Source organism: Rhea americana, unplaced genomic scaffold (assembly GCF_003343005.1).
Source record: "Rhea americana isolate MKP2758 unplaced genomic scaffold, rheAme1 scaffold_144, whole genome shotgun sequence".
NCBI lineage: Eukaryota > Metazoa > Chordata > Aves > Rheiformes > Rheidae > Rhea > Rhea americana.
The window spans coordinates 158,755-185,157 of record NW_028185528.1 but is presented as its reverse complement, the minus strand read 5'-3'; the positions used below and the strand labels follow the sequence as shown (position 1 = coordinate 185,157).

The 26,403-nt window shown below is 37.6% G+C and overlaps 1 protein-coding gene across 1 annotated transcript in view; it reads right to left on the bottom strand.

The window, feature by feature from the left end:
- Positions 1 to 4,540: 4,540 nt before the first annotated feature.
- The window catches only part of PTPRC (protein tyrosine phosphatase receptor type C), a 61,826-nt gene continuing 39,963 nt past the window's right edge, over positions 4,541 to 26,403 (bottom strand). Inside the window, exons 8-29 of the mRNA XM_085299030.1 lie at positions 25,928 to 26,068; positions 24,606 to 24,761; positions 21,981 to 22,174; positions 19,996 to 20,056; positions 18,266 to 18,374; positions 17,004 to 17,035; positions 15,669 to 15,784; positions 15,024 to 15,114; positions 14,844 to 14,920; positions 14,586 to 14,622; positions 14,056 to 14,153; positions 12,964 to 13,089; positions 11,695 to 11,852; positions 11,084 to 11,219; positions 10,286 to 10,435; positions 9,763 to 9,853; positions 8,663 to 8,796; positions 7,552 to 7,686; positions 7,140 to 7,262; positions 6,542 to 6,720; positions 5,773 to 5,908; positions 4,541 to 4,978 (exon numbers count right to left, since the gene is read on the bottom strand). Of these exons, the coding sequence (XP_085155156.1) occupies positions 4,706 to 4,978; positions 5,773 to 5,908; positions 6,542 to 6,720; positions 7,140 to 7,262; positions 7,552 to 7,686; positions 8,663 to 8,796; positions 9,763 to 9,853; positions 10,286 to 10,435; positions 11,084 to 11,219; positions 11,695 to 11,852; positions 12,964 to 13,089; positions 14,056 to 14,153; positions 14,586 to 14,622; positions 14,844 to 14,920; positions 15,024 to 15,114; positions 15,669 to 15,784; positions 17,004 to 17,035; positions 18,266 to 18,374; positions 19,996 to 20,056; positions 21,981 to 22,174; positions 24,606 to 24,761; positions 25,928 to 26,068 (2,753 nt within the window). The 3' untranslated portion in view covers positions 4,541 to 4,705. The remainder of the gene's footprint in view (positions 4,979 to 5,772; positions 5,909 to 6,541; positions 6,721 to 7,139; positions 7,263 to 7,551; positions 7,687 to 8,662; positions 8,797 to 9,762; positions 9,854 to 10,285; positions 10,436 to 11,083; positions 11,220 to 11,694; positions 11,853 to 12,963; positions 13,090 to 14,055; positions 14,154 to 14,585; positions 14,623 to 14,843; positions 14,921 to 15,023; positions 15,115 to 15,668; positions 15,785 to 17,003; positions 17,036 to 18,265; positions 18,375 to 19,995; positions 20,057 to 21,980; positions 22,175 to 24,605; positions 24,762 to 25,927; positions 26,069 to 26,403) is intronic.

Genomic DNA, 26,403 nt, shown 5'->3' with positions numbered 1-26,403 from the left:
CTCTTTATGGAATAATTTATTAGTGGCACTTAAGAAATTGAATTCCTTTTCTGTAAGATTTCATTTATTTATGTTTAATCAATAAGTGAAGTCAGAATTTCATTTTATTGCTGAACAGAAATTATTAAGAAATAGTATGGAAAAAAGAAATACTGTTAATGATATTGAATTGTTTCAGTTTTGAAGTGGTGTCAATGACAAAAAACAATATTAAAAAATATATAGTATTTAAATATTTCATAAAAGATCAGAAATAAAATTAAATGCAGTGTTAAACTTAGAGCTAGACAGTGTTACCTACTCAGAATGTTGCATTAACATTAGCAAAAGACAGTGAAAAGTGATTCATTTTTTACTTTCTCTAAAACAAAAAAAAACAAAAAAAAAATCAAAACTGACACTTCTTACCAAAAGTCTTCATTTGGACAAAACTGCATTTTCCAGTGATAACTTTCTGTTGTCACTTTTTCCACCATCTTTTTCTGCAACTGAAGAACATCAATGCTGATTTTTATTGCAGCAGCAAGAGAGCTGACAAACAACTTTCTAGCAGACACTGATGCCAGCACTGATTTATTCTGTAACAACATAGGCACTCTGCGTTGTATGCAGTCTACTGTACCTCATCTGCAGTTTATTCTTTGCAAATTCACTTTTGAAAACCACCTCTTACAAAGCCCATCAGCTACACAGTCCGGCATTGCTGCCGTGCTGTACTGCCTGACCAAACAGGTAGCGTGGGCACTTCACTTCATCTCCCTTCCTCCCCCCCCCCATATTTTTACCATTAGCATCTGCCAAATCAAGGATCCATCGATTAAGGGCTGTGAAAGTGAGTTAGGACTGTGAATGATGCACACGAACAAACTATCAATGCTAAATATGTCTAGTTTGGCTAAAATACAAACACAGACAGATGATAGCAGACTGAATGCTCGGTCCTGGATGGGTGTAGCTGTGATCTGTGCAGTGCTGTAGAAACAAATGTTGTCTTCCTTACTGCTGATGGCTCCACGTTACATAAACGGGGCCAGCAGACCACATTGCAGTATGGCTCTGAAAAGAATGAAGGTATCTACCGAAGAGTCTCAGCACAGCCTGGTGGGTAAAGTGTGCAAATACACCAGTCTCTCCCAGGCTGCATCAGCAAGAGCAGGCTCTGGATGGCCCTGGGGTCTCTATAAACTTCCAGGTGTGGTCAGGATATCTTAAAGTTTGGTCTCCAAAAAAGAAGAACTTGAGCCATCAACTGCTAAAAATTCAAAAATAGTCCAAATTCCAAATTAAACTTCATATTTCTTATTTTTTTCTCTGCATATTRGACATTAAGTCATGCTTAAGGCTCCATTAGCACCACAAGCCAAACTAGTGTGCACCTGTGGGATTCAAGAGGCAACCCAGCTGTGAACAACTATCTGCCTGTTCCTCTGAAAAATGTTTATCCTTGGGTTTCACAAATCTAGTAACATGATGTATTGCTGATGCTGATGACTCTGAATTTGAATGCATTAATTACCTAGTAACATCTTGTTGTATTAGGGTTAATACAATGAGCCTATTTCTTTAGGATACTTTTCACATCAAGTTTCCTCCCTAAATAGTTGTTATTTCAACCTAATAAAGAGTTCTTTTGGTATAAACTTGCTCAGTACTTCTACAATTATCTTCAACTGCATTGAAATGAAAGATTGACTTATAAGGCTTATAAATCTTTTCAGTTCTGCTTTGCTGTGTCTTTAAAACCTACTGCAGCCCATTCTTCTTCAGACACCATTTTTCTGAAGCAGAGCTGACGCATGTGGAAATGCCCGGTACTCTTTGACAGAACTGCTCCTTTCCTTCCAGTCTGGCTTTCCCTGCCCTGAAGCAGAGCCTCCTGGTTCTTGGCAGGACGGTTGCTTTCACRGGTGGAAGAACATCTGTCGTAAAGCTGCAGGGAGCCCCCAGGGAATTGCSGTGCGGCTTTGGAGGTGATCTGGAGAAAAATCTGGGCCCGTGCAAACGCAAGAGGCCTCGTCTAAGAGAGCAGCATCGCTACCGGGAAGTTTTCTTGAGGAGTGTTAAATAAACGGCCGGGAACGTTAAATAAGGGCTGTAACTTCCAGCCTGAACGAAACTCCTGCCGTCAGCCGCTGTTCGTGCTCACGTTCCTCGCTTTCGCAAAGGGACCGATGGTTCACGCCGTTAACGTTTTRCTCCGCAGCCGGAGGCTCCCTGCTGCGATCCCTGGCCCAGCACGTCTCGGGCCGGCGACGGGGAAGGCGCAAACCGCCACGCGCGCCCGCTCCCGACGCGGTCGGCGTCCTCGGCTGCGCTCAGGCAGATTCCCCCGCCGTCGCACGGGGACTTCACGAGGTTTAATTGTGCAAAGCSTTATTTAATTTGAAAATAATTAAAAACCAAGAACTCAGCTTAYCCCTTTGTGACTACAGGGAGCCCCACTCCAAAAGCGGTTTACGCTGGGCACCTGAGGAGAGTTCTAACGCAAGGCTCTGCTTCTCGGATGAAGCTGCTAACGGAGATGGGCACTAGGCAGAATCTAATAYGGTTCAGAGTTTTTCTTTGAAAATGCATACACAAATCAGGTATCAATCTGACACACACCTAAAAACATATATAATCAAGAGAACATTAAATCACTCCAGGAAATAATTCAAGGAAAATCAAATCCTCTAGATTTTTACAGTGGAAGTGTTGCAGGAACTTAAAAGAATATGGAACCATTTTTTAGGGAGAAAGAGGATGCATGTCTTCAGATTTACACAAGATGAAAATTTAGGCCTAAGTGTCCTCTGATTTGGGAAACATTCACAGCTATTCCTAAAAGCGTGACCAGTATCTGCTTTCACACTCTGACATTAGTATCTGTACCGAGCGCTTTGTTTACTGCAAGAAATGGTGAGAGGGGCTATATGGTGACCCAAACCACAAAAGAAGAAAAATGAAATCAGCTATCCTCACTCATCCAGCGAGCACCAGTCAGCCGATCTGTGTCCGAAGCCCCTCATCTTTTTGATCTCCAAAGCTGTGCTACATTTGCAAGTTTGACATGTTCCTCTAAAAAATGGCCAACAGCTTTTAGGACTAGCAGATTTTTTTTATTATTATTATTATTATCTTCACATTTACTCTCAAACTCTCTTTGACATCAGGTCTCCCCCTTAGCTTTTTTAGTTCGTCATCTAACTCAGCTTCAGCTGAAGAGGAAGTTCAGCTCCCCATCAAGGGGAGTCCTACGGCCCGGCCGTGCGTTTGATGTCRCTTGGCCAAGCAGGAGGAAGCGCTTAACTGCGCTCTGGGTGTGAAYGAAATATTTGATCTAGGTCAGCTGCACAATGAAGTTAATGCTTTAACCAAGCGTGTCTACATATGTTGTTTACATAGCTCTCTAAATATTTTCAGTTATGTTTTGCAAAGAAAGATTAGAAATACGCAGCGATAAATCGGAAGCCCTAAGCCTGYTGAGTGACTGTGCCTTAAATGACTTCAAGCAACAGAAGAATGAAAGGTTTTTTTCATCTGTAATGACAAGATTAGAAGAATTACCTGGATTCACACACAGTTTTATAACATTAAATGCTATGTTTTTCTACTGAAAACTCCATACATTGGATAACACAAGACTTGTTTGCGTTTAGAAGATGATCAGTTTACATAGCCCAGTAGAACAAAATAATTTCCACTGTTTCAATATTATCCTTTTTATTTATTTTAAAAACATTAAGCTACAATCTATTAGGAAATAGTAAAATTATCACATCAGTAACATACAAAATCTCGTCATTCAAATAAAAAATCTCCCTAAAATCTACAATATTTGGGGTGATAAAAGCTTGTACTATAAATTGCACAGGACTTCTATGCACAGGCAGTATCAGGTAAGTTTGCTTTCTAAATTACAGAATATAGGCATAAGAAACAGATGTGCCAGCACACAGTATTTCAAGCTCTCAAAGTCAGCTGAACACATTTTCTTTCAGAATTTTTGCAGTCATTCAGCATGACAGTCTCCAAACTTACTTCTTTGAGTCTAATACTGAGATCTCAGATGAATTTATGTGGAGCAACAAGGACATCTTGAGGCAAGTTGGAAAAATGCAAAGCTCATAATCCACATTGATTTGAAGGGATGAAGGGTCTGATGCTCAGTAAGGCTGACTTCCTTGGAATTGATACACAGTGTAAATGATAAGCTTTTAGGATTGCTTGGCGTAGTTATACAAGTTCCACAGAATTTAATGAAAGTAGTACTTAATAAGCACTCCTGAAATTCTTTTGTATACTCTTGCCTGTTAGGTTAATATACTTGCTAGTAGTTTTGAAGACAGACCTGTACCTGCAACACACTAAATTTGGTGTTCCGAATTCTTTTTTTTTTCCTTATTACAAAAGTTAGAAAAAAAACATTCCCACTGCTCAACACGAAAACATAGTATTACTGTACATATTTTTAAAAGTATAAAATAGTGAAAACATTTTTGACTAAGAATTAAATGTAAATCTACACAAAAAAATATAAATTTTCACAGTTCTTTATCACTCTCTACAATTTTCAAGTATTCTGAAAAATCTGTACCTTTGAAAAACCAATATAACAGTAAATATTTTCCAAAAAGGGTGAGAAAAGGAAGAAATCATATACTTCCTATTTTATTTAAGATGTTTGCACATGAAAATCAACACATGCATATTTTTGAAATAGCCTCTAAGTTAAAATTAGAACTGTGGGACCATTTGTAGAGCTTTCTGTTTCCTTAGTGCTATCTGAAGCTTTAGAATCTTCACATGCTTCAGAAGCTTCATTTCTCTGTGGCATTGAAGGGCTAAGATCAATCGTGATCAGATCAGCTTCCTGGTCGGTTTCTTCTACTTCATTGCCAAATTCAGCTTTATTTKCCTGCTGACTGTTCTTCTTTATTTGTCCATTCTGTGCAGGGTAGGTGCTGGCAATGACATCATATAGAAATTGATAATGTTCCTAATATAAACAAAGGGAAGAGATTAGGATGAATGCAATGTCCACTACCTGAGAATAAGCACTGTTTTTTTAATTAAAACTTGGAAATGCAGCACTTAGTTGAACACGGAGGATCACGTATGAAGCAGCTTCTACAGCTTTTGGTCTAAAGGGTGTTGGTTCTATGGTTTAGTTCTAATTTCACATTTATGTAATGCCTCTGTAACTGCTTATATCAGACATTCTCAAGAGTCACTAAGTTCCTCTTGGTTTACAAGGYAAAGCACCTACAATACGTTTATCAGAGTATTTAAGTTGTAGTCAACATACGTTGTAAGGACTTAGGGAGAGTTATCTACTAATTTGCCAAACACAGACCGAATCTAGGTGGTGTGTTGGAAAGTAAATACAGAGTGTATGGCACAGAGCAGCAGTTCCTCTAGGGTACTTTACAGTGAAATAAATTGATGGCTCCTAAGCTGCCAAATGAATTTGACTTTCAACTTYGCACAAATTAAGGGACACTGGGCATGTCAGTCACTTAAGCAACTGCAGAAACCTCAACTGATTCAATTTATAATTTTACAACAYGCAACCTTCCTCAAAGATGTTATAGAATTGCAGCTACGGACATCTCAAAAATTCTTTCATTCTCCTCAATAACGGCCAATTCCCAAGTAGTGATGAATGGCTGTGAATGTCCTCATTATAATTAGTGTTCCCTACRCAGAAATGACTCATGAGGTTACGAAGATATTCCTGGCTGTGGTAAGTAATCTCTTTGCTTGTCTTTGTAATTCRTAAGATTTACTTACAAAGGTGGAGACCACTCCCAGCCTGGTGCGACGAAGAGCTTTTACTACTTGGAAAACATCTATTACTTCTTCTACTTCTGCACTTTCCAAGAGGGTCATTAAAGCACAAAATACACCASTTTGCTGGGATCCATCACTAGAAGAAGATGCACGTTTTTAAGATGTAAAATCAGTAAGATTTGTGACTAAAGGTTAGATTTACTTCAAAGACTGTATAATGAATTACATTTCCAAAACATTTTTAACTAGACTGAAATTGTTACAGCTAAAAGTATCTGCAGGGCACAAATAAGTCTTAGCTACTTTATCTAAATTCAACCTGGATCTCACATGACTATTTAASGGGGAAGAGAGAAACTAAAAACTTCAGTCTAGCAGCTGTTAGCCAGGATTATTCTGGTTTAGATGCTAAACATAGTCCTAAACATAGTCCTTAAAAAGTGGTCCTTCTGCACTGGAATGAGAGATGAGACAAAAGCTCTGCCAGATCCTTACTAGCAGTACGTTACAGAGCACTCTGACCTAGCATTTCTTCTCACAATACGTAGCTCAGACTTCTACCCCACTCTCACTCTTGCCAAAGAGAGGAGTGCTCACTTCAGCACTGCAATCAAAAAGGTCAGTTTTGAGCTATTCTCTTCCAGGGAGAGTTGAGTCTTCAGGCACACACAAAGGCTTTTGGGGAAAAGGTGGGAAATATAAAAATGCAGTTGCTAAATATATCTAGAACCTGGAACTAGGTTAAGGTACGTGCTGAATTCACACCTACCGACAGTGGACGACRATGGGGACACTGCGGTTGCCTCTGTTGTCCTCAGGGCCTGGCCTAGTTGGAACTTTTTGTTTAAGGTTTAGAATCATGTTGACTAAGTCTTCGGGATTTTCAGGAACATCCAAGCCACTCCACTTGTGGTACTGATACTGATACACCTTCTGTGTTTCTTTCCTCTGCAAAACAGCAGTAGAGACATAACCTATGCTCAGACTAGCAACAAAGATTCACATAGTACATCTATTGCAGGTGATYTACAAAATAAAGCTTATATTCCTGGGAAACTGCACAGTCATGTAAGTTTTGCCTTTCTATGAACGTGAGATAGGTAGATATCCAAGCTTTGATCAAAGTACCGAACTGAGTTCACCTTCTTAGAGTCCTCTGCCACCCTCTCAGTAAATCACTAAACTGGAAATCTGAGTTAACTTGCACAATATATCACGATTGGCTGCTAGTCCAAAACAGAAAAATACTTCCATTTCTTAGAGCAGGAGGTGAGTGTGGTGGGAACTGTCCCTTATCTTTCTTTACTCTAGKCTGAGTTTCCAAGAAATGTAAAATTTTCTTTTGTAATTTTCAAAAAAACTTTTACCTTCAGATGCGTAACGTCAAATGAACGTATGGTATAGCACGGGCAACAGTTAACATCTGTCATTTGTACTTCTATGCCATCATACGTTTGTTTTCCTTCTCCCCAGTACTGTGCACAGAGTTCCTAAAATACATAAAAGCAGAAGTCAGTGCTTTTCAAATCTGCTTTTATTTTACTTTCTGCACACGCTTACAGATGCATTCACTTTAAAGCAGTAGGAGTTTCACTGTACTGCAAAATACATCATCAAGCAACTCTTTTCCTCAAAATTCAGTAGAAGGTAAATAACAGAACAAATTAGAAAATTTCTCAGCAGATGAAAGACTGTTAAATGGAGGCAAGGAATAAAAGATTGTAGTCGAGTGTTTTCTTTGCACAAGAGATRTCAGTGTGAAGATGATGCCTTCCTCACCTGATCTCCTTCTTGCAGCTCTGTCAGCATAACAATGACTTTGACTTTTCTTTGGACGACCATTTGCCAGAAGTCAGCGATCGTTTCCTGCAGCGGTCCCTGAGTTGCAATCATGGCTTTTGGGCCCCAATAGCCCTAGGAAAGAAATTTTGAACATCTTTTCCTTAAATTCATCCAAAGTGCTATTCTCATGCAACAGAAGTCATTGTTGTTTAGCAGTGAAATAAACTAATGATTCCCTTTGTTTACAGAAAAAAATATGCCTATCACGGTAGGCAGTGATCTTACAGGAACAAGAAGAGCCAAACGACATTTAACTGAACCCTTCTAAAAAAATTACTTTAGAATGACACCAAGACAAACCTGTGCTGCAGTGGGTGAGAGTTCGGCCTGCTGTTATTTTTAAGGGCTTAAACAAGGATTTAATTCTGCACAGCTGTTATTTGTGTCCTAATAAATTAAGTTTATCCCTTACAACATGGCTGATGAGTCAGTCAGTTCACACTGAACTATCCAAAAGTAAAAATACATTTATTCTGAATAAACATCCTAAGTGTGCTTCATTTTAAAAAATTCAGATAAATATAATTTATATGATAATTTCATAAGCAATTATCTTCATTAGTGATCAGTAGCTGCTCTACCTCTTTCAGAAGTAAATATTACACCAAAATACTTCTGGCCACAGTTTTCACCAGTGCAGTTCTGTATATGCAAATAACTATACTCATGTTTCACTCACAGTGAAAATATTTATATGGATCTATACAGGCAAATGCGCTCTCATAGAAGAATAGGCTACTCCTAGGCCAGCTGAAATTTAGTGATTTTAAAGATTAAAAAAAAAATCCTCAATTTTTGGTCACCTTTTAGTGATAGGATAGTCTTGGACTATGTAAAGGGAAAAGCTCCATCTTACTGCTGCACCAAAATTTAGAAGATTTTGATGACTAAAACTATAAAGGGTCACATCTTCCTGCGCTATTCAGGTTAACGCAATTCTATTTTTTGAAGCCAACAAGGGAATAAAGGCACATGTTAGCATATAGTTATCAGCAAGTTTTAGCTCAAAGCTTGTGAGATACTTATAGCGCATCCTCTAAATACATACAGTTATGAAGGAAGCATTGATGTATCTGCTTGATTCCTCACAATCGCTGTCCCCATCTGAGGAATCATCCGAGTCATGTTCACTCTCCTTACTTTGCTCCTCTTCATGTTTGATTGGCACTCGGTTAAAGTCATCTACATAAGACAAAGTGTAAGCACTACGCCTCTCTGCTGCTCAGGTATAGYACTGGAGGGTGGCTCTCCCCTCTGTGTCATTGCCCTCCTGCTTTCTCCAGGGAATCCCAAACGTTGTTTTCATTACYGGGTGAATATAGCCACACACAAAGTGGTCTGGATTTCACTATGGTTTACTCATTTTGCTCTGGGAGCAGAGGAAAGACAAGCTTGTCCTCTCTCCCTGGACTGTATTTGTTTCTGAACTGCAGTCATGCTATCAGACATCCAGTCATTTTTTCTTTTCACATCAAGAGAAGGGAGTCAGAGAACTGAGTGCTGGTTCTGCAAAACTCTTTCAGTGCAAGCCAAGACTAGGTCTCAGGCAGCAGTATCCCTGCTAGGAGAACGCCAAAGGTGCGAGAAGGTAGGATCTCAAAGGTGAGGGCTGAGGCCTCCTCCACACTGGGCAATGTCAAAAGCCAACCTGGGAGAAGTCTGGACTTGAGAGACTCCTCCAGGTTCCCACCCACCAGGCTTCCTCTCCTCTCCTCACACAATACCCAAGTGAATCACAGGCATTTTGGGGTGCACTTTATACTTAAAGTGAACAAAGGTTTTCCTAGTGACAGTGTCACTAAGATCTAGTTCTTTATATACACCAGAGGAAAAGATAGATGGTTCCCTGCTAGCCATGTTTTAATTGAAACTGCAGATAGAAAAAGGTTAGTCCATCAGTATGCTGCCAATGTCCACTTTATAGGAAATAAAATTAAAGACTCCTACGAATCGTATGTTAAAAAAATCCTATTTTCTTTTTTAAAACATTGTAAGTTTATAAATTTATAATTTTACAATGTTAAGAGAATTAACAAATCAGAAATATATCTCAATAAGGTAATTTACTGCCTTAATTTATTCAAAATTTAATAGGTTTTCTTTCAAGATAACAGAGAAAATAACAGAAGGTTCATGGAAAATACTCACATGGAATTGCATTGGCATTCCTGTTTTTGCTTTTGTTCTCCTCTCGATTCCCCATGTTCTGTGTCCGCCATCCCTTATAAGAGGGCAATCTCTAAAGAAATAGGATGTTTGGAATTATGCTTGATAAAAATGCTTCATGGGATCATGGTCCCTCTGGACAGCCATAATCTATCTTCATCTCCCAGTGCCTCACTTACTGTAGTTCTATAAACTTTGGTCACACTTGGACTGCAGCTTAAAAATGCTCACTATACTATATACAATGTCACAAGATATCATGCACATAGATGCAACTAATCATTCTATTATCCTAAAGTTGATGATAAATATTAATATCAAAAGCAGGAATGCAATTTCATTACTTTACGAGTTTCTTCATGATGGTGAAGAAATTGTGTCTGTACCAGAGAAATAAAATAGCACAGAAGAGATCTGTTATGTATGGTATCTCTTTCTCGTGACTATTGTGCAAGACAATCTCTAATTTAAGCCAGTGAAGAAGTTAAGGCACTGTTATATTTACCTGAAATTCTGCCTCCAGCAGAGAAGGATCACTTGGAGAGTCTCTCCTTTTCAGATTTGTAAGGTAGGAATGCAGTTCTGAGAGACTGACTTCGGTTTCTCCATACTGATTGTATTCCACTAGTGCTTGATGGATGAGGATGTACTGTGACTGGTGTTCCCCATTTTAAAGGTTTAAAAGTGAAGTTACGAATGAGTGAAAAAAAAAATCATTTTTTAAAATCGTTATAAGAAGCTATTACTCACATGATGTTATTCACGGTAAAAACATAAACATTAACATTAAAGTAATATTAAATACAACTATTAAAAATTGTAGTCATTTAAGTCAAAAGACATAGTCTTCTCATTTAAGAAATACGTAAGATTAAGATCTGAAAGACCTTTAAAATGCCTAAATAAGTTACAAGAATACATCTCATCAGTCCTTGACTTTTGCTGTATTCTCAATTCACCTGGAAATCCCACATAACTTACACAACATGAAAACTGTTTGACTCCAGAAGTTCAGCTTTGCCCCTTCACATCTGAGTTGCATGCCAAAAGCTGGACTACTGGAACTAAAATGCTCTTATCTTCATTTTCTAAAGTCTAAATTTAAAATGTTGTTGTTTCTAAAGCTGAAAACTTTGGGTGAAGTTTTCCTCTCTCACATTATCTTTTCAGAGCTGTATTTTCCCTAAAACAGCTTCAATTGAACTTTAGCATCATCCAAGCCTCACGAGCACTTTTCCTCAAGAAATACTGACGAAGCATTAATGAAGTAGAGTTCTAAGTGAAATGGATTTTAGTAAGATACCTCTACTTGAACCATGAGGCATCGCTGCCGACGCAGCTTCACAACATAGCCATAAACATCCACTCTGCCTTCGGCATCAAGCCCCTCCAGCATTGCGTCAATTCCAATGTATGTCCCAGTGCGCCCAACACCAGCACTGGAAAGCACAAAGGGACATGGTTATCGAGAGGTAATGGTACAGCTTGATCCCCTTCCAAGAGAGGAGAGAGTGAAAGTGAAAGACCTTGGAATGACCGGAGATGGAAAACCTGAAAATAGTTCCTGTTAGTGATTACGCAGCAATATGAAAAATGATGGATTTGTATTTTAAATAACTTTTAATGAAAATAAGGACGATATTTTAAAACGTGGTGCTTATAGCCAGAGTAGCCTGACATTTATCTGGCTGCTTTCCAAAAGTCTATGCATCCTCACGTTCAGTCAACTTGCATGGGAACTGATCTCACAGAAAACGGGCTTTTTTATGCATCTTTAGCAGCCTCACTCTCAAGCAAGCAAGTCACAAAATTTGGGATGAGCCAGATATTACTCGTCAACTCCCTTTTTCTGAATAACTTAATTCCATGTTCATTTAACATTTAACATAATTTCATTTTCTTTATAATATTTACCTGCAATGAACCACTATTGGGCCACTAAAAAAGTTGCTGAGAGCATTAACTCTGCGCCGAAGTTTGAGAAGAAGATGCGAATCCTCAGGGACTCCATGGTCTGGCCAGCTTGTGAACTGAATGTGAGTGACGTCTCTTCCAGCTGTCCTTTCCCTTGCCTGGAAAAAGTGAGACATGTTTTTATATACAACACCAAAGCAGAAGAAAAACAAGGAAAACAGCCGCTAAATGATGTAACAAAAATTTCAAACAGTACATTGTCATATAGTACTYCCAAAAGTATTTCAGGTTAAGACACTTTTCTTGCCTAATTTTAATTAAAAAATAGCAGTCAAGAGCTGTGCATCAGGAATGCACAACTTCAACAGAGGACAAGCCAGAGGTTCAAAACATTGCTGCAAACACTTTACAAACACTTTACTGTCAAGGCTACCCTATCACAAAATATAAGAAGTCTCCTCACTCTGTTTGTAAATAACTTGGCCAGTGTATAGCTCTATGTGCTTTACAGCATACTGGTTGGTAATTCTCTCATCTGTCCTGGGTAACTAAGGCTACCACATATTTAAAAAAAATGTTTTTTTAATTGTAACCTAGATTAGAAGATGATACAGGATAGCCTCTATTTATCACAGTGTAACTCTCTTTTTTTTAAGTCACCTGATTAAAGCTTACAGCACATCTAGTCTTGGACCCTACTTTCATGTGCTGTTGCTAGATTCAAGGAGAGAACATATATTTTGGTAAGCAAGAATGTAAAACAGAACGAGAAAGACATGTCAACGGCTTTTTTTTTCTTTGATAATGACAGAAAATAAACTAGCAGTCTATTCAGGCTGTTTTCATTCTCATATTTTGAAGAGAGCAACAAAGAGATTTATGCCAAAAAAAATACAATGGAGAAGAAAAATGCAATGAACACTGGCTGGCTAGAATGCTGCAGTAAGGAAACAGGAGTTTCTGTGGCTATCCGACCATATTCTCTCAGTGTATGCTTAATTTAAAAACATTTCTGATTTAAAGCATAACATAGGCCAAAGCCAAACTGTCTCACTAGAGTCAGACTGTGGGGGTGCCACTACGGGTTCTTAGCAATCCTTTCATCTACAAGTTTTCTCTTAAACTATATGTCGCCTGGGGAAAAACAGCAGAACATCTTCCATTGCTGGCAAACTCCTCTCATGCTTTAAATAATCTCTCAATACAACTCTTAAGACTCTAAATATACATTCCAATTCAAGTCATTTTTGCATTCCAAGGGCAACTTACATTTGTAATATGCAGTTTCTGAATGATATAGTCTGGACACACTTTGCTTTCATTGATCTTCACAATAATGTCCCCATACGTTGCAGAGCCATTCTCCATTGACGGCCAGTACTGGGCACATTTGTTCTACGAAAACATGACATTAGCTGACGAGCAGCATGACAGTAAAGTAGCAGAGAGAGGAGAGCTAGAGGAAAGTCTGATTTAACGGAACTAGTAACTCAGTACAGTTTTCCAGCTGTCCTGTCCTCTCTTGGAAAGGCTGTCACTGCTTAGGCTATCACTGCCTAGATTTCCAAATATCCGTCAATTCCCATCTCTGACCTGAAGCTTTTCCTCATGGCATTTACTTAGAGCATAACGTGGGAAAGAATCCTATACACTAAGTGGCAAAGTGAAAACCACTACAGAGTCCTTGCTGTTGTTGCCTGAAGGCTGTGGTAAAGTTTGCAGCTCCTGTGGCTGGTATTTCAGTCTTCAGTGAGGGACTTTGCTCCTGCCTGCCTGTGAGATCAGTGTGGCGACGCTGTAAAACTGCGTGCTGCCAACCTTTCCATCTTTAAAAGCAGTCAAAATGCCAATTCTCCTTCCTGCTGTACCTGGAATAAGGAACAAAAGCAAGCCAAAACATCCAACCTTCCTATTAAAGGAAGGGCAAGGAGAGCAGATTAGAAAAAAAAATCCTGTCTACAAGTTACCAAGGGAATTGCTAGGATATTAGAAGAGACCAGCCAGGAAAAAGCACAAGCCATTCCTGTTACATGCAACAAATGTGACTGGTCAGTAGGAGCTCTAATCTGAGAATCTGCAATGTATGTAACGCTTTTTCTGGATTTATCAGCAGTAATTTGGAAGCTCATCCTCTGCTCCTTAGAGCAGTGATTAAAGTGGCTTATAAGACTGGTAAGTAAAATGTCCATAAGGCAAAACCATTTTGCTATGCTTTCCAGCACAGCTTCTGCCACAAATATAGAATAGCAAAGAATGAAAACAAAGTACTTAAGCAGAAAATGTAATTCAACAGAGCACAACAACCCACTTTATTTTCAGATCAAAGAAGGATGGATGAATGGATAGATGGATATTTCTCACCCTGTTTCCTTCTTCACAGCGAGTCACCATGACAATAATTGTTGCCTTCTGTTCCCAGATCATTCTCCAGAAATCGTCTGTGGTTTCATCTTTGGGGCCTGGCAAGAGATATTTTAAGGGATTTTTTTTCCAAAGAGTGCAGTTGGACAGAAAAGTCCTTACCTGGTTGACATACTTAGCCATGTAGTCTGAAAAGCTAACCAGCAATTATGCAAATAACAGCTACAGACTTGATTTTGTTATGACTGCTGTCATTAGCCTACAATCATATATATACATTTTTAGTCCATAGCTGTGAAATGTAAAAACTGTTGGTGTGAAACAATCCATCATGGCAAATTTGCCTGTGAAGTGCAATTTGTTCATATTCACAAAAATGCCCTAAGCTAAAACTCATTGGCAACTTTTGATATTAAATTTTAAAATGTCAGTCCTTCAATTTTTCTTTAAAATTTTTAAGGCTGTTGAAATATTTGCTAACAAAAGGTGAGTGAAAAAAAGAAAGGGAATTCTTTAAGGTGAAAAATTACCTTGTGCAGCAATGTATTTTCTTGGTTCTTTGAAACCCTGTAAAAACATACAGTATTACTCAGCTTTTAAAAAGAAAGCATGAACAATTTGAAAAGATTTGCAGCTTCAGAAATGAGCTCAATACACAGAAATCCAATACTAACTACATTACAAAGATGGAAAGAACTGAAATGCAAATCATCAAAGGTGTTTGATATGAACAGCTACAGAATTTTTTCAATAGTATCTATGACATTTTATGAACAGAAGTTACTCACATCAATATAACTTGCGTTGATATAGTCTGATCCTGGGTCTCCTGGTATCTCTGAGAGTTCGACACGATTATAATCGTCTGTTTAAATCATTTAAAACAAAATAATTATATTGTCTCAAGGCAGCAATGTAAGTGAAAACATATATTAATAGAACATGAAGAAATTGTGACAAATACTCACATGGGAGAATATCAATGTAACGATTTTTGTTCTGATTATGGCTTTTTTTGGCATCCTTTATTGAAAACTTAGTGAAAATTCTAGGAATACTCTGTAAAATACAGTGTTCCTTTTATTAGGTAAGTATATATATTTAAAATAAGTTCTACTTACAAACAAATGCATATTAAAGTAATTTGATGCTAATAGTCCGGAAGACAGCATTCTTTTTCATATCATACTATTTCATGTATTTCTCACATGTTACTTAAAATAAATATGAAATCCATTTTCCATTAATTATGGTTATTTATTATTTATATCCCCATGACTATATAGTAATACTCTGCAGACTGTGCCTCAAAAAATGCTTTTGAATAAGAAGAATTAGAATGTACCTTTTACACTTATGCTGAAAACCACCTTCAGAAAAAAAATGTCATCTAAAAAAAAGGAGGATTCAGTAACAAAATTAACTGAAGCCATATTTGACCTTAGATGAGAATTTGCTTYTAATTTTTCAATTTAATATATGTATGTGTGTACACACACACACAAACATATACATACACAAAGCAAACACATATACTTCAGGCATGATCTCGAATAGAATTCTTCTGAAAACATGGCTACAAGTCTATGGTATATTTTGAGCTGATGACAAACCTGAAATTCATCCAAGAAAAGTCTTCCTTCATCCGCAATCTTTCTCTTGTATGTCTCCAGCAACTGTTCTGAAGGTATTGGCTCTATGTTCAGAAGCTGTCTTTCATCATCTTTAACTGTGTAAAGATGTTGAACATTTAACTTTACTGACTTTTAAAACGTAAATTACATTTCAGTAAACGTGTTCCTCACATTGTCAGACGAGTTAACAAAAGGAAAAGCCTGTTTAACTGAACTAAGCCATGTTTATTTTTCAGAAAATGCTGCCCCCTCAGCCTTCTCCGTCAAGCAGCACACAGGACTAACAACTTCTTCAGCCCTGTTAAGGAACTGGGGACACCACAGGAGGAGGCCACAGGGAGAGACTTTGCATCAACAGAGCTTTGGCACCAAGTGGCAACCGTCACGTTTGGGTCACAGCAACAGACAGCCCAAACGCACAAGTTACGTGGTCCTGTCCTGTGCTTCAAAATCTGCCTGAAAGTTTATTGGCAGTGGCAAAATATATTACTGTACAACCTACTAACATTTTTCTTGAAATATAATAAGTAGTCTTGCCCACTTTTTCYAAATTTTCTCCTACTTATTCTCTGAGTTCTAATAAACTGTAATATCATATTTAATGACAAAACAAGTTGTAACATCCATAATTATATTATAAATCCATTGGTTCACTTTTAATTAACCTTTAAAAGATTTTTTTTTTTTTTACAATTATATGTGTCTAAGCAAATGAATAGGAATATCAACATGGTACTACTTCCCATTTAAATAATTTTTGAGTGCTCAAATGCCATAAATGTTTTTTCTCTTGAAGCTTTCTAGCTTCAGCTGATTCTGTCTTTCTTCATAGACACTGTACAAAAAGTTGCAAGTAATGCTAGGTTTCAGTCTTTTGGATTTGAAAAACAAACTAAAATTCAAAATTTTGAATTTTAAAAAGTTGAATTCAAAATTTTGCAGTGATAAACTATTGGCTTATGTTTGAATTCTTGCTCTGAAGAAGACGTACAGAAAGGGGACATTCTGGTTGAAGCTATATGAGATTCTGGAGATACTGTCAGGGTTAAATGTACCGTGACCAYTAACTTAACAAAATTGTTTTCACAATAAGATAATAAATAAAGAGTTTTCCATATAGTCTGATAAAATTTCCAATCATTTTCATAAAAATACCTATGTATTTACTAATATATTTTTTCTCCAAGTGATGTATACATAGATATCTATAATCTATGTACATTACCTACAATGTAAACCATCCAGAAGTGGCAATAGGACATGTGACTAATACCTTCTTTTCACTTGCTAGATATATAGATTAAAAATACTCACCTCTGACAAGGCTCATATCTTCAGAAGAATTGCTGTAAGAAGCAAAAGCATCTGTAAAAGCTCTGACTAGTAAGAAACGTGTATGATAATGAGTCAAATGATTGCAGCTTCGTATATGACCACAAAGACAGTTCAGGAATCATCAGACCCCACTGCAAGCCCTTTGCGAAACCAGGGTGCCACAGTTAGGACTTTGAGTCACTCGGCAGAGGTGGCTGGGATCCCTTTCTTCCTGCAGGAGCCAGGGAAGGTTTAGCACAAGTGAGGGAGACACACGAGGGATCCTCAAAAAACAGCTTTACTAGCTGCATGATTTTATTCCTATCACCTGCATCAAGCATGTCTTCAATTTCTTGCTAATAGCTGGGGTGACTACTGACACAGTCTTTATTTCTATTTCTAAACAAGTGACAGAAAAATTGCAGATACAGGAGGTATAATGAATTTAAAGAATAAATTTCAAAGAACAAGCCAGATACTCTAGAGCAATATAGGCAAAAATTAATTTTGYTGCCCTCAACATAAAAGTTGAAGGCTTGAGCAAGACCAGCTCTGTGCCCTCTATGAGGAGAAGAGACGGAAGGAGAGAAAGTGCTCTGAGGAAGGCATCTAGGAGACATTTGGCCTCATCCACTATTGCCAAAAGGCTGATGTGAAGAAGTTGTCCCAACTCCTCTTTCTCTACTAGTAGTAAATGCCCCTCCCACATTGTAACATCAGTCTCTACAGCAATAGCGGTAGTTGGCCTGGCTTTCCAAGACAAGAAGGCAATAGCCATTTTTTTTTATCCCAGTCCACTGTTTTGGGTAACTGTCGAGCCACCTGGGGACAACCAAAATAAACAAAACATTTTTGAGACATTGTTTCAGGTGAATCAGCATGTGAAAGCATTCCAAGGAAGTGTTTATTATTTTCATTACTTTAATTTAAAACAGGAAGGAAAAGTTTTCTAGATCCTTCTGACTGCTTATTCACAAAAACAATGAAAAAGCTTTCTGTCTTAGCACATCAGTTCCTCTGCAACCTGAATAAGAAAATTCCAAAGAGAGTCTAACACTATTCCATTGTTTTTGCATTGCCCAAATGCAAAACAATGCCCAAATTGCCCAAATGATTGAGTTTCTTTTATTTGTTAGAATGAAAAGAAGTTGGTTCCAAATTTTAATGAATTATTAAACTTGTAACATTTTGTGAAGCATTGTTGAAAARCAAACAAAAAAAATCTACTTTTATAAAAACCGGGAGAGAAACATGAAACTTACCTGAGTTTTTTTTTGTGAAGATCATAGATTTTATACAGAACCAGAAGTAAAGCAATTGAGGTCACAATGATCAAAAATGCCAAGAATATAATCAGGGCCCTAGAATTGTCTAGGAACAGAAAAAGAATAAATATACTATGTCTTGAACAAATAATCAACAACATAGGAATTTTACTTTTTTATTTGTATATATCCCAGAATAAGGACTCACTGAATTTTAATATTCTTATGACAAGAACTAACCTTTTAAACAACTTTTAAAATGTTGAGTTTGTTTTTCAGAAGTCAATTTTTTTTGACTTCTCCATTAAGAAAACTCTCAAATAGTTTCTTCACCTCCACCTGTCAAAATGCTACGACTCACCCCATGGCTTGGCACTGGCATGTGCATCCCTGCAACCTATGTTCTCGCTGAGCAGAGCTGCTGGCTGCTCCTGACACCTTCTCTGTCAGCTTGTCAGCGCTACAGGACATTTCAGTACAAGGTACCCTTCAAAGTCTTTTGCTCAACATCTTTAATGCAGCTATTGCTTGAGATCAAGTTCAAAATAGGGCTTCTCCTTTGCAAGCATCCCTGACAGTGTTCCCTCCTGCGGATCTTTCTCCTGCAGTCTACATCTGCACATTCACATGAAAGCAGTGCTTCCTCCTTCTCTGCTTCCCACCCCCATCCCAATTCTGCTGAAGAAAGACCAGCCAACGGGAAGGACTGCTGAACATAGTTCACTAATTGCATGGTTATTCTCAAGGGCATTGAAGGGAGGATCTGTGAAAATAATTTCCATTGTGCTATCAGTCGATGACAGCTGGGACAGTGAAGTTCTTTGTACATCTCGTGAAAGGCTAAAGCCTCTCAGAGCTCCTTAACTGCGCACATCTTGAGCAGTCAGCTGCCAAGTCTGGTGSAGAAGACACGACCAGGAACACCAGTGCACTGCCTGCTGCCTCGCACCTTGCCCTCGGCCGCAGAGGCCCAAGCACCTACTGAAGGGACCCCAAACACCTGGCCCTGCTGCTGCTGSGCATGACCGAGACCCCGCGTGCATCGACAGCGAGGACGGCGTCACAGGGCCTGGTGTGGTCTCTGTGCCTGGGCRGACAGAGGTGATCTGCTTCCTAAGCCTAGAATATGGCCTGGGTCTTTGGCTGTCGGTCAGMCTCCACTGGCAGACACGGAGATGTGTAAAAAGTACCACAGGCCTCTAAAGCTCCTAGAACRGCAGTGGAAAAAGCCTTCCAGGCTTATAAGGTTAGAGTTTCTTCAGGTAGTTAACTAAAGTTCTGTCTGCCAAAAGTAAGCCTTCTGCAGTGTCACAGCTTACTCTATCCACGTCTACAATACTCTGACCTTCTCATACTGTTTGTTACTGGACACAAGCTCCCCAGGAGCTGAGACCCTTTGCGAAGTCACAGATGTTCAGCTCCTGGAACGCAGGATCTGAACACAGGAGAAAAAGTCTAAAATGAATCACTTAAAGTTAGCGGAATGAATTTCTAGTCACATTAGAATGTTTTCTGAAGAAGCCAAAGTGACTTGCGAACATGGTCTGTTACATTAATCCTAATCAAGGATACTATGTTTTTAAATGCAGATTAGCTATTAGCTATAAATACAGAGAGATTTTAATTAGGAACAACTACAACAGAGTTTGAAACTTACACTATTATTCTATACTATATTATGGATGCTGAGAAAAGTCTAAAAGTAAAAAAGCTGTATGTTTACTTACATCTGGTTTTTACATGGCTACGTATAGTTTCTCCTTCAAATTTTCCATTATGCACAAGGATCTGTATGCAGCAGGTAAGAACAATAGAGATGTTAAGATACAACAGGTAAAAATGTCTGCATAAAATAATAATAAAAAAAAAAAGGTTGGGTATTCAAAATAAATCTATCTATTTTCAGTGAATTAACCTGACTAATAGCGGGAAATGCTATCGGTCTTTGTATAGCCACTTACAGCACAGCCCAGGTTTCCTCCTAAGAAATCTAAATCCTAAAAATACGTAGATTAAAAAACACGTAGATGACTACATAAAAACGTTAGTGAAATAGGAGACACATTATCATCTCAAATCTGAAAAAAATGTGATATTAGTAGAAAATAATTATTTTATTTGCTTAACCAGTAAATATACAAATATTTAATTGAATCGGGTATTTTTAATACAAGTTCCTATACTGGAAGTTAGGTACATAAAGTTAAATTATAAACTCAAAATAAAATTGTGAAATAAGCTGCTTTATTCCAACATTAACTCTTAAGATACTTTAATTGGCATTAAAATACTAACTTTATTTTGATTAGTTTATATTTTATAATATATTTTCCATTAACCCATTCTTTTTAATTTCTTTAACAGAAAATCCTAGTATGTCTAATAGATAGCTTGAAGTTTGTGCCTAAAATATGTTACATCTTTCTATCAAAGAAAAAATAATCCTAGAATTAATTTTGACTTAATTATTTAGTTCTGAGCAGTAGAGAGTACTAGCAGTATTGGATAGTACTGATTTAAAAGGTAGTATTGTCCTGCAGCAAATCATCTGATAGGGAAGGACAAAAGTTTCCAGTGCTGTCACTGACTTCAGCCTACAAGTTCTTACWGCACCTATCCAATTCCTCAGGTGACATTTTTCCTAATAACTCAGAGAATTCAGCCTCAGCTACCCCTCACTGCTCTAAGAGGATGGTGTCTTCTGGATGCTGATGGTTTCTGAATTCTGCAGCTAGAAAGAAAGCCATCTGCTGAGTGGTGAGAAAGTGGCAATGTCTGCAGCAGTAGCAGAGATGGCAGTGAAAGAAAGCAAGAAGCTTCTCGAACAGTGAAAGCTAGAAACTGATTGCTGTGGTTGGGGTCAAAACCTCATCAAATCAAAAACTGTCCTGGACACCAGTAAAGGCAGTGGGACTTCCTCTGGTTTCTCCACTAAGAACTGGGCAAAATAAGTTGGCAACACAAGCCAGCCTTGGAGCCACCCAGAGGGCAATTTCTTCTCTGAGGCAAAGAGGTGTGAGAAAAGTTATAAAAATAGGTCTGTGCCATAGGGACAACATAAGCATTTTTTGCTCTTTCTGGAGCTTGATCTAGGTTTCCAAATATGTAGCCTTCTGAGAAGAATCTGTAGGAAAAAAAAGTGTCAAAAGCCTTAGAACAAAAGAACGCCTAAAGCTCTGTGATACTGCATTTCCTCAGAAGGACAGAGGAAACAGCAAAAAGATTGTGGAAAATGAGTGAATATGGTTCCTGAAGTCCTAAATGGAGTCAATTCCCACTAGTTACTTTCCTGTCATTTTTGAGAGGAACTATCAGGATACAAAAATATTCAAAATAATTGGCCATCCCAAGGGGATGACACAAGGCACTGGATTTGCAAACAACAAAAGTCAAAAGGATTACGTGCCCAAACAAAGGGAAAATAGCAGGAGGCATTCAGGATGGAAAATATGTAAACAAGGAGCTCAAAATATGATACATTTTATATGGGAACAAGGACTGGCTTGTGAAAGGTTCATGTAAGGACATGGCACATGGAATCTGAACTAGTTTACACTCATCAGCCCCCAAGTAAGAAGCTACTTTACAACTGAGATCCATGGATTACCTCTTCTGTTACCACATTTGCCTTTATTCTAAAAACAAATATAATACACTCAAACAATGAGAATACAGCAATATTTTATCTATTTAACTTAATAAGCATACACACCTTGAAAGAATAGTTTGTCAAATAAGAGAGATTTTCTTCCACAAAAAAACACTCCTTGGAATTATTTTTTTGTTCATTATCCCAAATCAATACAAATATTTTTTTTTCACCATACACTTCTTGATTTCTGCACTTAATTTGGACTGCATTATCAGCTGTCAATGTTACGCGAAGGTCAGTCACTTGCTGTGGTTCTGTTCACAGAAGAATGGTTAATAGTTTTATTTTAATCTTTTCAAGACAAATATTTCAACAATTGCATGCATTCATGTCTATTTTTCATCCTTTTTCTTAAGAGATTTCATAAAACTTCAATTCTAATTTAACAAGATGAATCAAATCAATTTCAAGTTAATTGTAGGCTTATCTCAACTGGAATAGCTGTAAACTGGAATTGAAATGGCTGGGAGTACCAGAGCTTTAGCAATGGTTAAGTTGCAAAGATAAATACAGTAGCAACTATCTCAACTTTCTCATTTGAAGAACGTGGGACAACATACGAAATACAGGAACAGACAAAATTTTCTATGCAAGCGACATATATTCGAGTTTCAAAATGGCTGTAAATGAAATTCCCTACCAGGAGAACAAGGAGAACATTTTGAAAAGTATCCTTTGCTTTCATATCCTTTTACTTCAAGTGTCACAATGTCATGCAACTAGCATAAAACCAGAACTTTTAACTAATTTTAAAGATAGGAAAGGAGAAGGAGAGCATTCCTTGTGTCAGTTTGTCTGGAGAAAGACTATTTTACAAAATGCAGTTTTTCCTACATCAAATGGCAAATGCTCTCCTAATACCATTCCCTTATTCAGGAGATCACAGAGAGTCTTGAGGTATYTGCTTGACCATGTTAGCTGCTGCTGTAACAGCTACAGAACATTTAATAAATATTGATTGACAAAGGCAAACAACTCATTATTTCTCAAATAATAAGGGAACTGAGGTATTTAAATTGTAAGGCTGTGTGGGAGACATTCACACCAGGAGTAGTAGCACTCTCCACCTTGGTTAATGGGTTTTTTTCTTGCACTAGAGAAAAGCCAAGTGAGAACAATCTGCGATGATATCTTATAGAAGACAAGTAATATGAATTTGCTCAAATTAGACTATCAGAGAGAGAAAAATCACAAACATGCTCAAACTAGGGTTGTCTGAAAACCCCAAATGTTTTCCCCTTCTGGATACAGTTAAGTCTGTTTAGGGAGAGCTATAGGCACAGGACTTAAGCAGATCAAACGGATAACATCATTTAACCTGCCATCTTTTTCTCCTGAGTAGCTTCAGGTGATAATTCTGAGCTATATATTCTTTCAATTATAAGCTAAAATTTATTAGCTCAATGACCCACGGTAACAGGGAGATTCCAATGTTCTCACAGATAATCAGTAAAATTGGATACAGCAGCTCCGTACGTTCCAAAGGAAGAGAAGATTTAAATCCACAAGAATGCTGCCAGAAGTCTCTTTCAGGATCCTGTACTTCCCAAAGCTCTACCCAAGTGGTTTTAAGAGACCAGTTGTATTCTTATATATCCATTTCTGTGTATTTTTCAGGAGCTCTAAACAATGAGGTTTTTAATTGTTCTTAACAACAGCAAAAAATCATCACCTTGAAGTATTACAGCAGCATTAGCACAAAAGGAATATTTTTTGTCCCTCAAAATAATTTTTGCTCATCCAATGCATTTAAAGAAAATTTTAATCCAGAATCTCAACAGATATAACTCATTATCGTTTCCCTATAATTGAATCCTTGTATTAGCTGAATCTGGAGATGGTGGAACAAGTGCCTAAATACGTACWGGAAGAAATGAGATAAACAATTTTTATTTTCTCAAAGGAAGAATGAAAACAGTAAAAGGCTATATCTCTGAGAATTAAAAGAAAAAAACAAAAAGGAAGGACTAATGTCTTAATAAGGCTTTATTCACATAATTTTGCATTATTCTGCAACATTTGAGTTTATTTCAGCTCTTCTAATAGTRTTATCATTAGAATGTGTGTGACAATGAATCAATAAACAAGACTCTTTCTGATAATGCAAGAGTTGGCACGTATTTGAGAGCTGTAACCTTCTCTGACTGGAGTCTCAGAAACTGACTGTATATGTGTACATACAAATTAATCAAACCATGGATACAGACAGCAACACTGATGTAGCCTGGGTATCCTGAGTTTAGCAACAAAGCAACTATGCAATAGAAGATGTATTCTACATGGCTGTGTGTCATTCATGCCACAGAAAACGAATATTTCTCACGCTCCCTTTTGTCAAACTCTCCATTTTCTGTAATCTGAAGGTTCTCTTTAAGATAAAATGTAAATATTTTCAAAAATCTTATCAGGAATTGAGAATGAATTGGGGAAGTTTTTTTAAAGATCAAATATAGAAAAAAAGAATGCTAATATCAAATACATAATTAAAAACAGAATAAGACAAAATAGTTCAAAATGAAACACTAATGCTAAAATTGTTAGAAACATTATTTTAATGTTAATCAGTTCACTGTTTAAATAAATAGTAATAAAATATAAGAATACAATGAATTAAAATAAGGAAGCATATATTTCCTGTATTAGGTCATTAGCTTGTTAGTAAAAGTTAGTGAACACAGGACTTACTTGCTGAATCTGTCTTAAATTTTTTTTCTGCCTTATCTCCTTTAATTTCTTTAGGACCATTTCTGCTCTTTGTAAAGGCAGTGACTGATACAAAACCTTCAGCATAAGGATGTAATCTCTCACAGGTAAATGCAGTCACGCTGGACTCTTTCGTTTCTAGAAAAAATGAAAATATAAAGATTTATGTCAGGAGTACAGGAACTTTTACATTTCACCAGAACTGTCTGAACCCAGTGTTGTGAGTATTTGTATTTTAATTACTCTCTATTGAGGATGCTTGGTTGGTTTGTCTCACTCAGGAATGTTAAGTGAACACTTAGGAAGAAGAAGGAATATATTCCCCAGTCAAACAGGCAGAGGGTTGGGGTTTTGTGGTGTTTAGGCTTTACTTTCTTGCTGGTATATCATTAGGAAAGGGTGTAATTAGAAACTAACATAAGGTACGTGTGTAAAGACAGGCTAATATTTTCTTCTGTGTCAGTYTGGAAATGGGTTAGTAGTCAAATGCCACAAGCCACCCTGCATGCTGCTAGCTATGGAAGGGTGAGTCTGTCCTGGTATGATGGGAGAGATGCAGCCTGCTTTCAATGACCGCAAGCCGGACAGAAAGGAATTGCACAGGAAACAAAAGAGCGAAGCTACTACCTTTGCAACTTTAAAAGGGGGCAGCTGGGGTTTTGGAGGCCTGAGAAACTGGGGAGCAATGGCCTTCTCTATGTTTCCTCCAGCTGTGACCTCCCCACAACCAGGTACACTGCCCAGGTCTCCAGGCAAACCACATTTATGCTGTCACAGGAACCGGCAAGCAAGCTGCAGCCTATTTGTGTAATGGTCAGGACCAAGGTATGGAGAGCCAGAGAGCTTACGTGATGTGAGGAGTAGAGGAGCATGACTGCCCGGGGCAGTCCAGGCTTACAGAACATGTGAAAGGAGGAATGAATTAACAGGCTGCAGTGAGGACTATCCTAAACCCACATATTTGCCGGAATCATGCATCAGGCTCTTAGCTTTCAAAGCATAATTTTCCAGTCCTTATTTTGAAGAAAAGCTCACAACTGGAAAAGATGAAACCAGTACAACACATACAGACATACTCATCTAAATGAAAGGCAGCCTAAAACAACCTCCCTGCTAGGAGATAGCTTGTTCTGCAGAAGACAGTCACCTAATCCACCTATCTAAACAGGGTATATGCTACCTTCAGGGCTTGGGCTTTCAGAAACTGTTTTTACTGCATAGTTTGTATATTGTAATATTTACATTATTTACTCAATATTAAAATACATGATGAATTAGTCTATACCAAAGGGGCATATACTTACCACAGCTGTCACTGGTATTGCAGCACACAATATAGCCAGCTATATTGACACTACCATTTGCTGCGCTAGCAGATATGTTCCAGGTAACTGATACATTTCTGGCATAACTATAGACTTGAAGATTTTCTGGTTTTTTTGGAGCTGTTGAAGAAAAAAATGTTTGAGTGAAAATGCCCTTTGATTAAATTAAAATTTCAATGCCCACTAATGCAAAATATCAACAACATGTAGTATTTTGCATATTGTCTACATTCAAAGAAATTATACATAAATATAAAACAAGATACAGTATCAAAGTGCAGTGATTTCATAAATTTAGCCAATGTAAAATATACATGAATACAGCAATATCATGTATTACTAAAATAGTCCAACATTTCTAGTTATATTGTTTTGATTTCCTTGTAATTTTAACAAACTTTAAATGTAATATCTGGCTTAATTTTTTTTTTTGGTAGGCCACTTAATATCGGCTG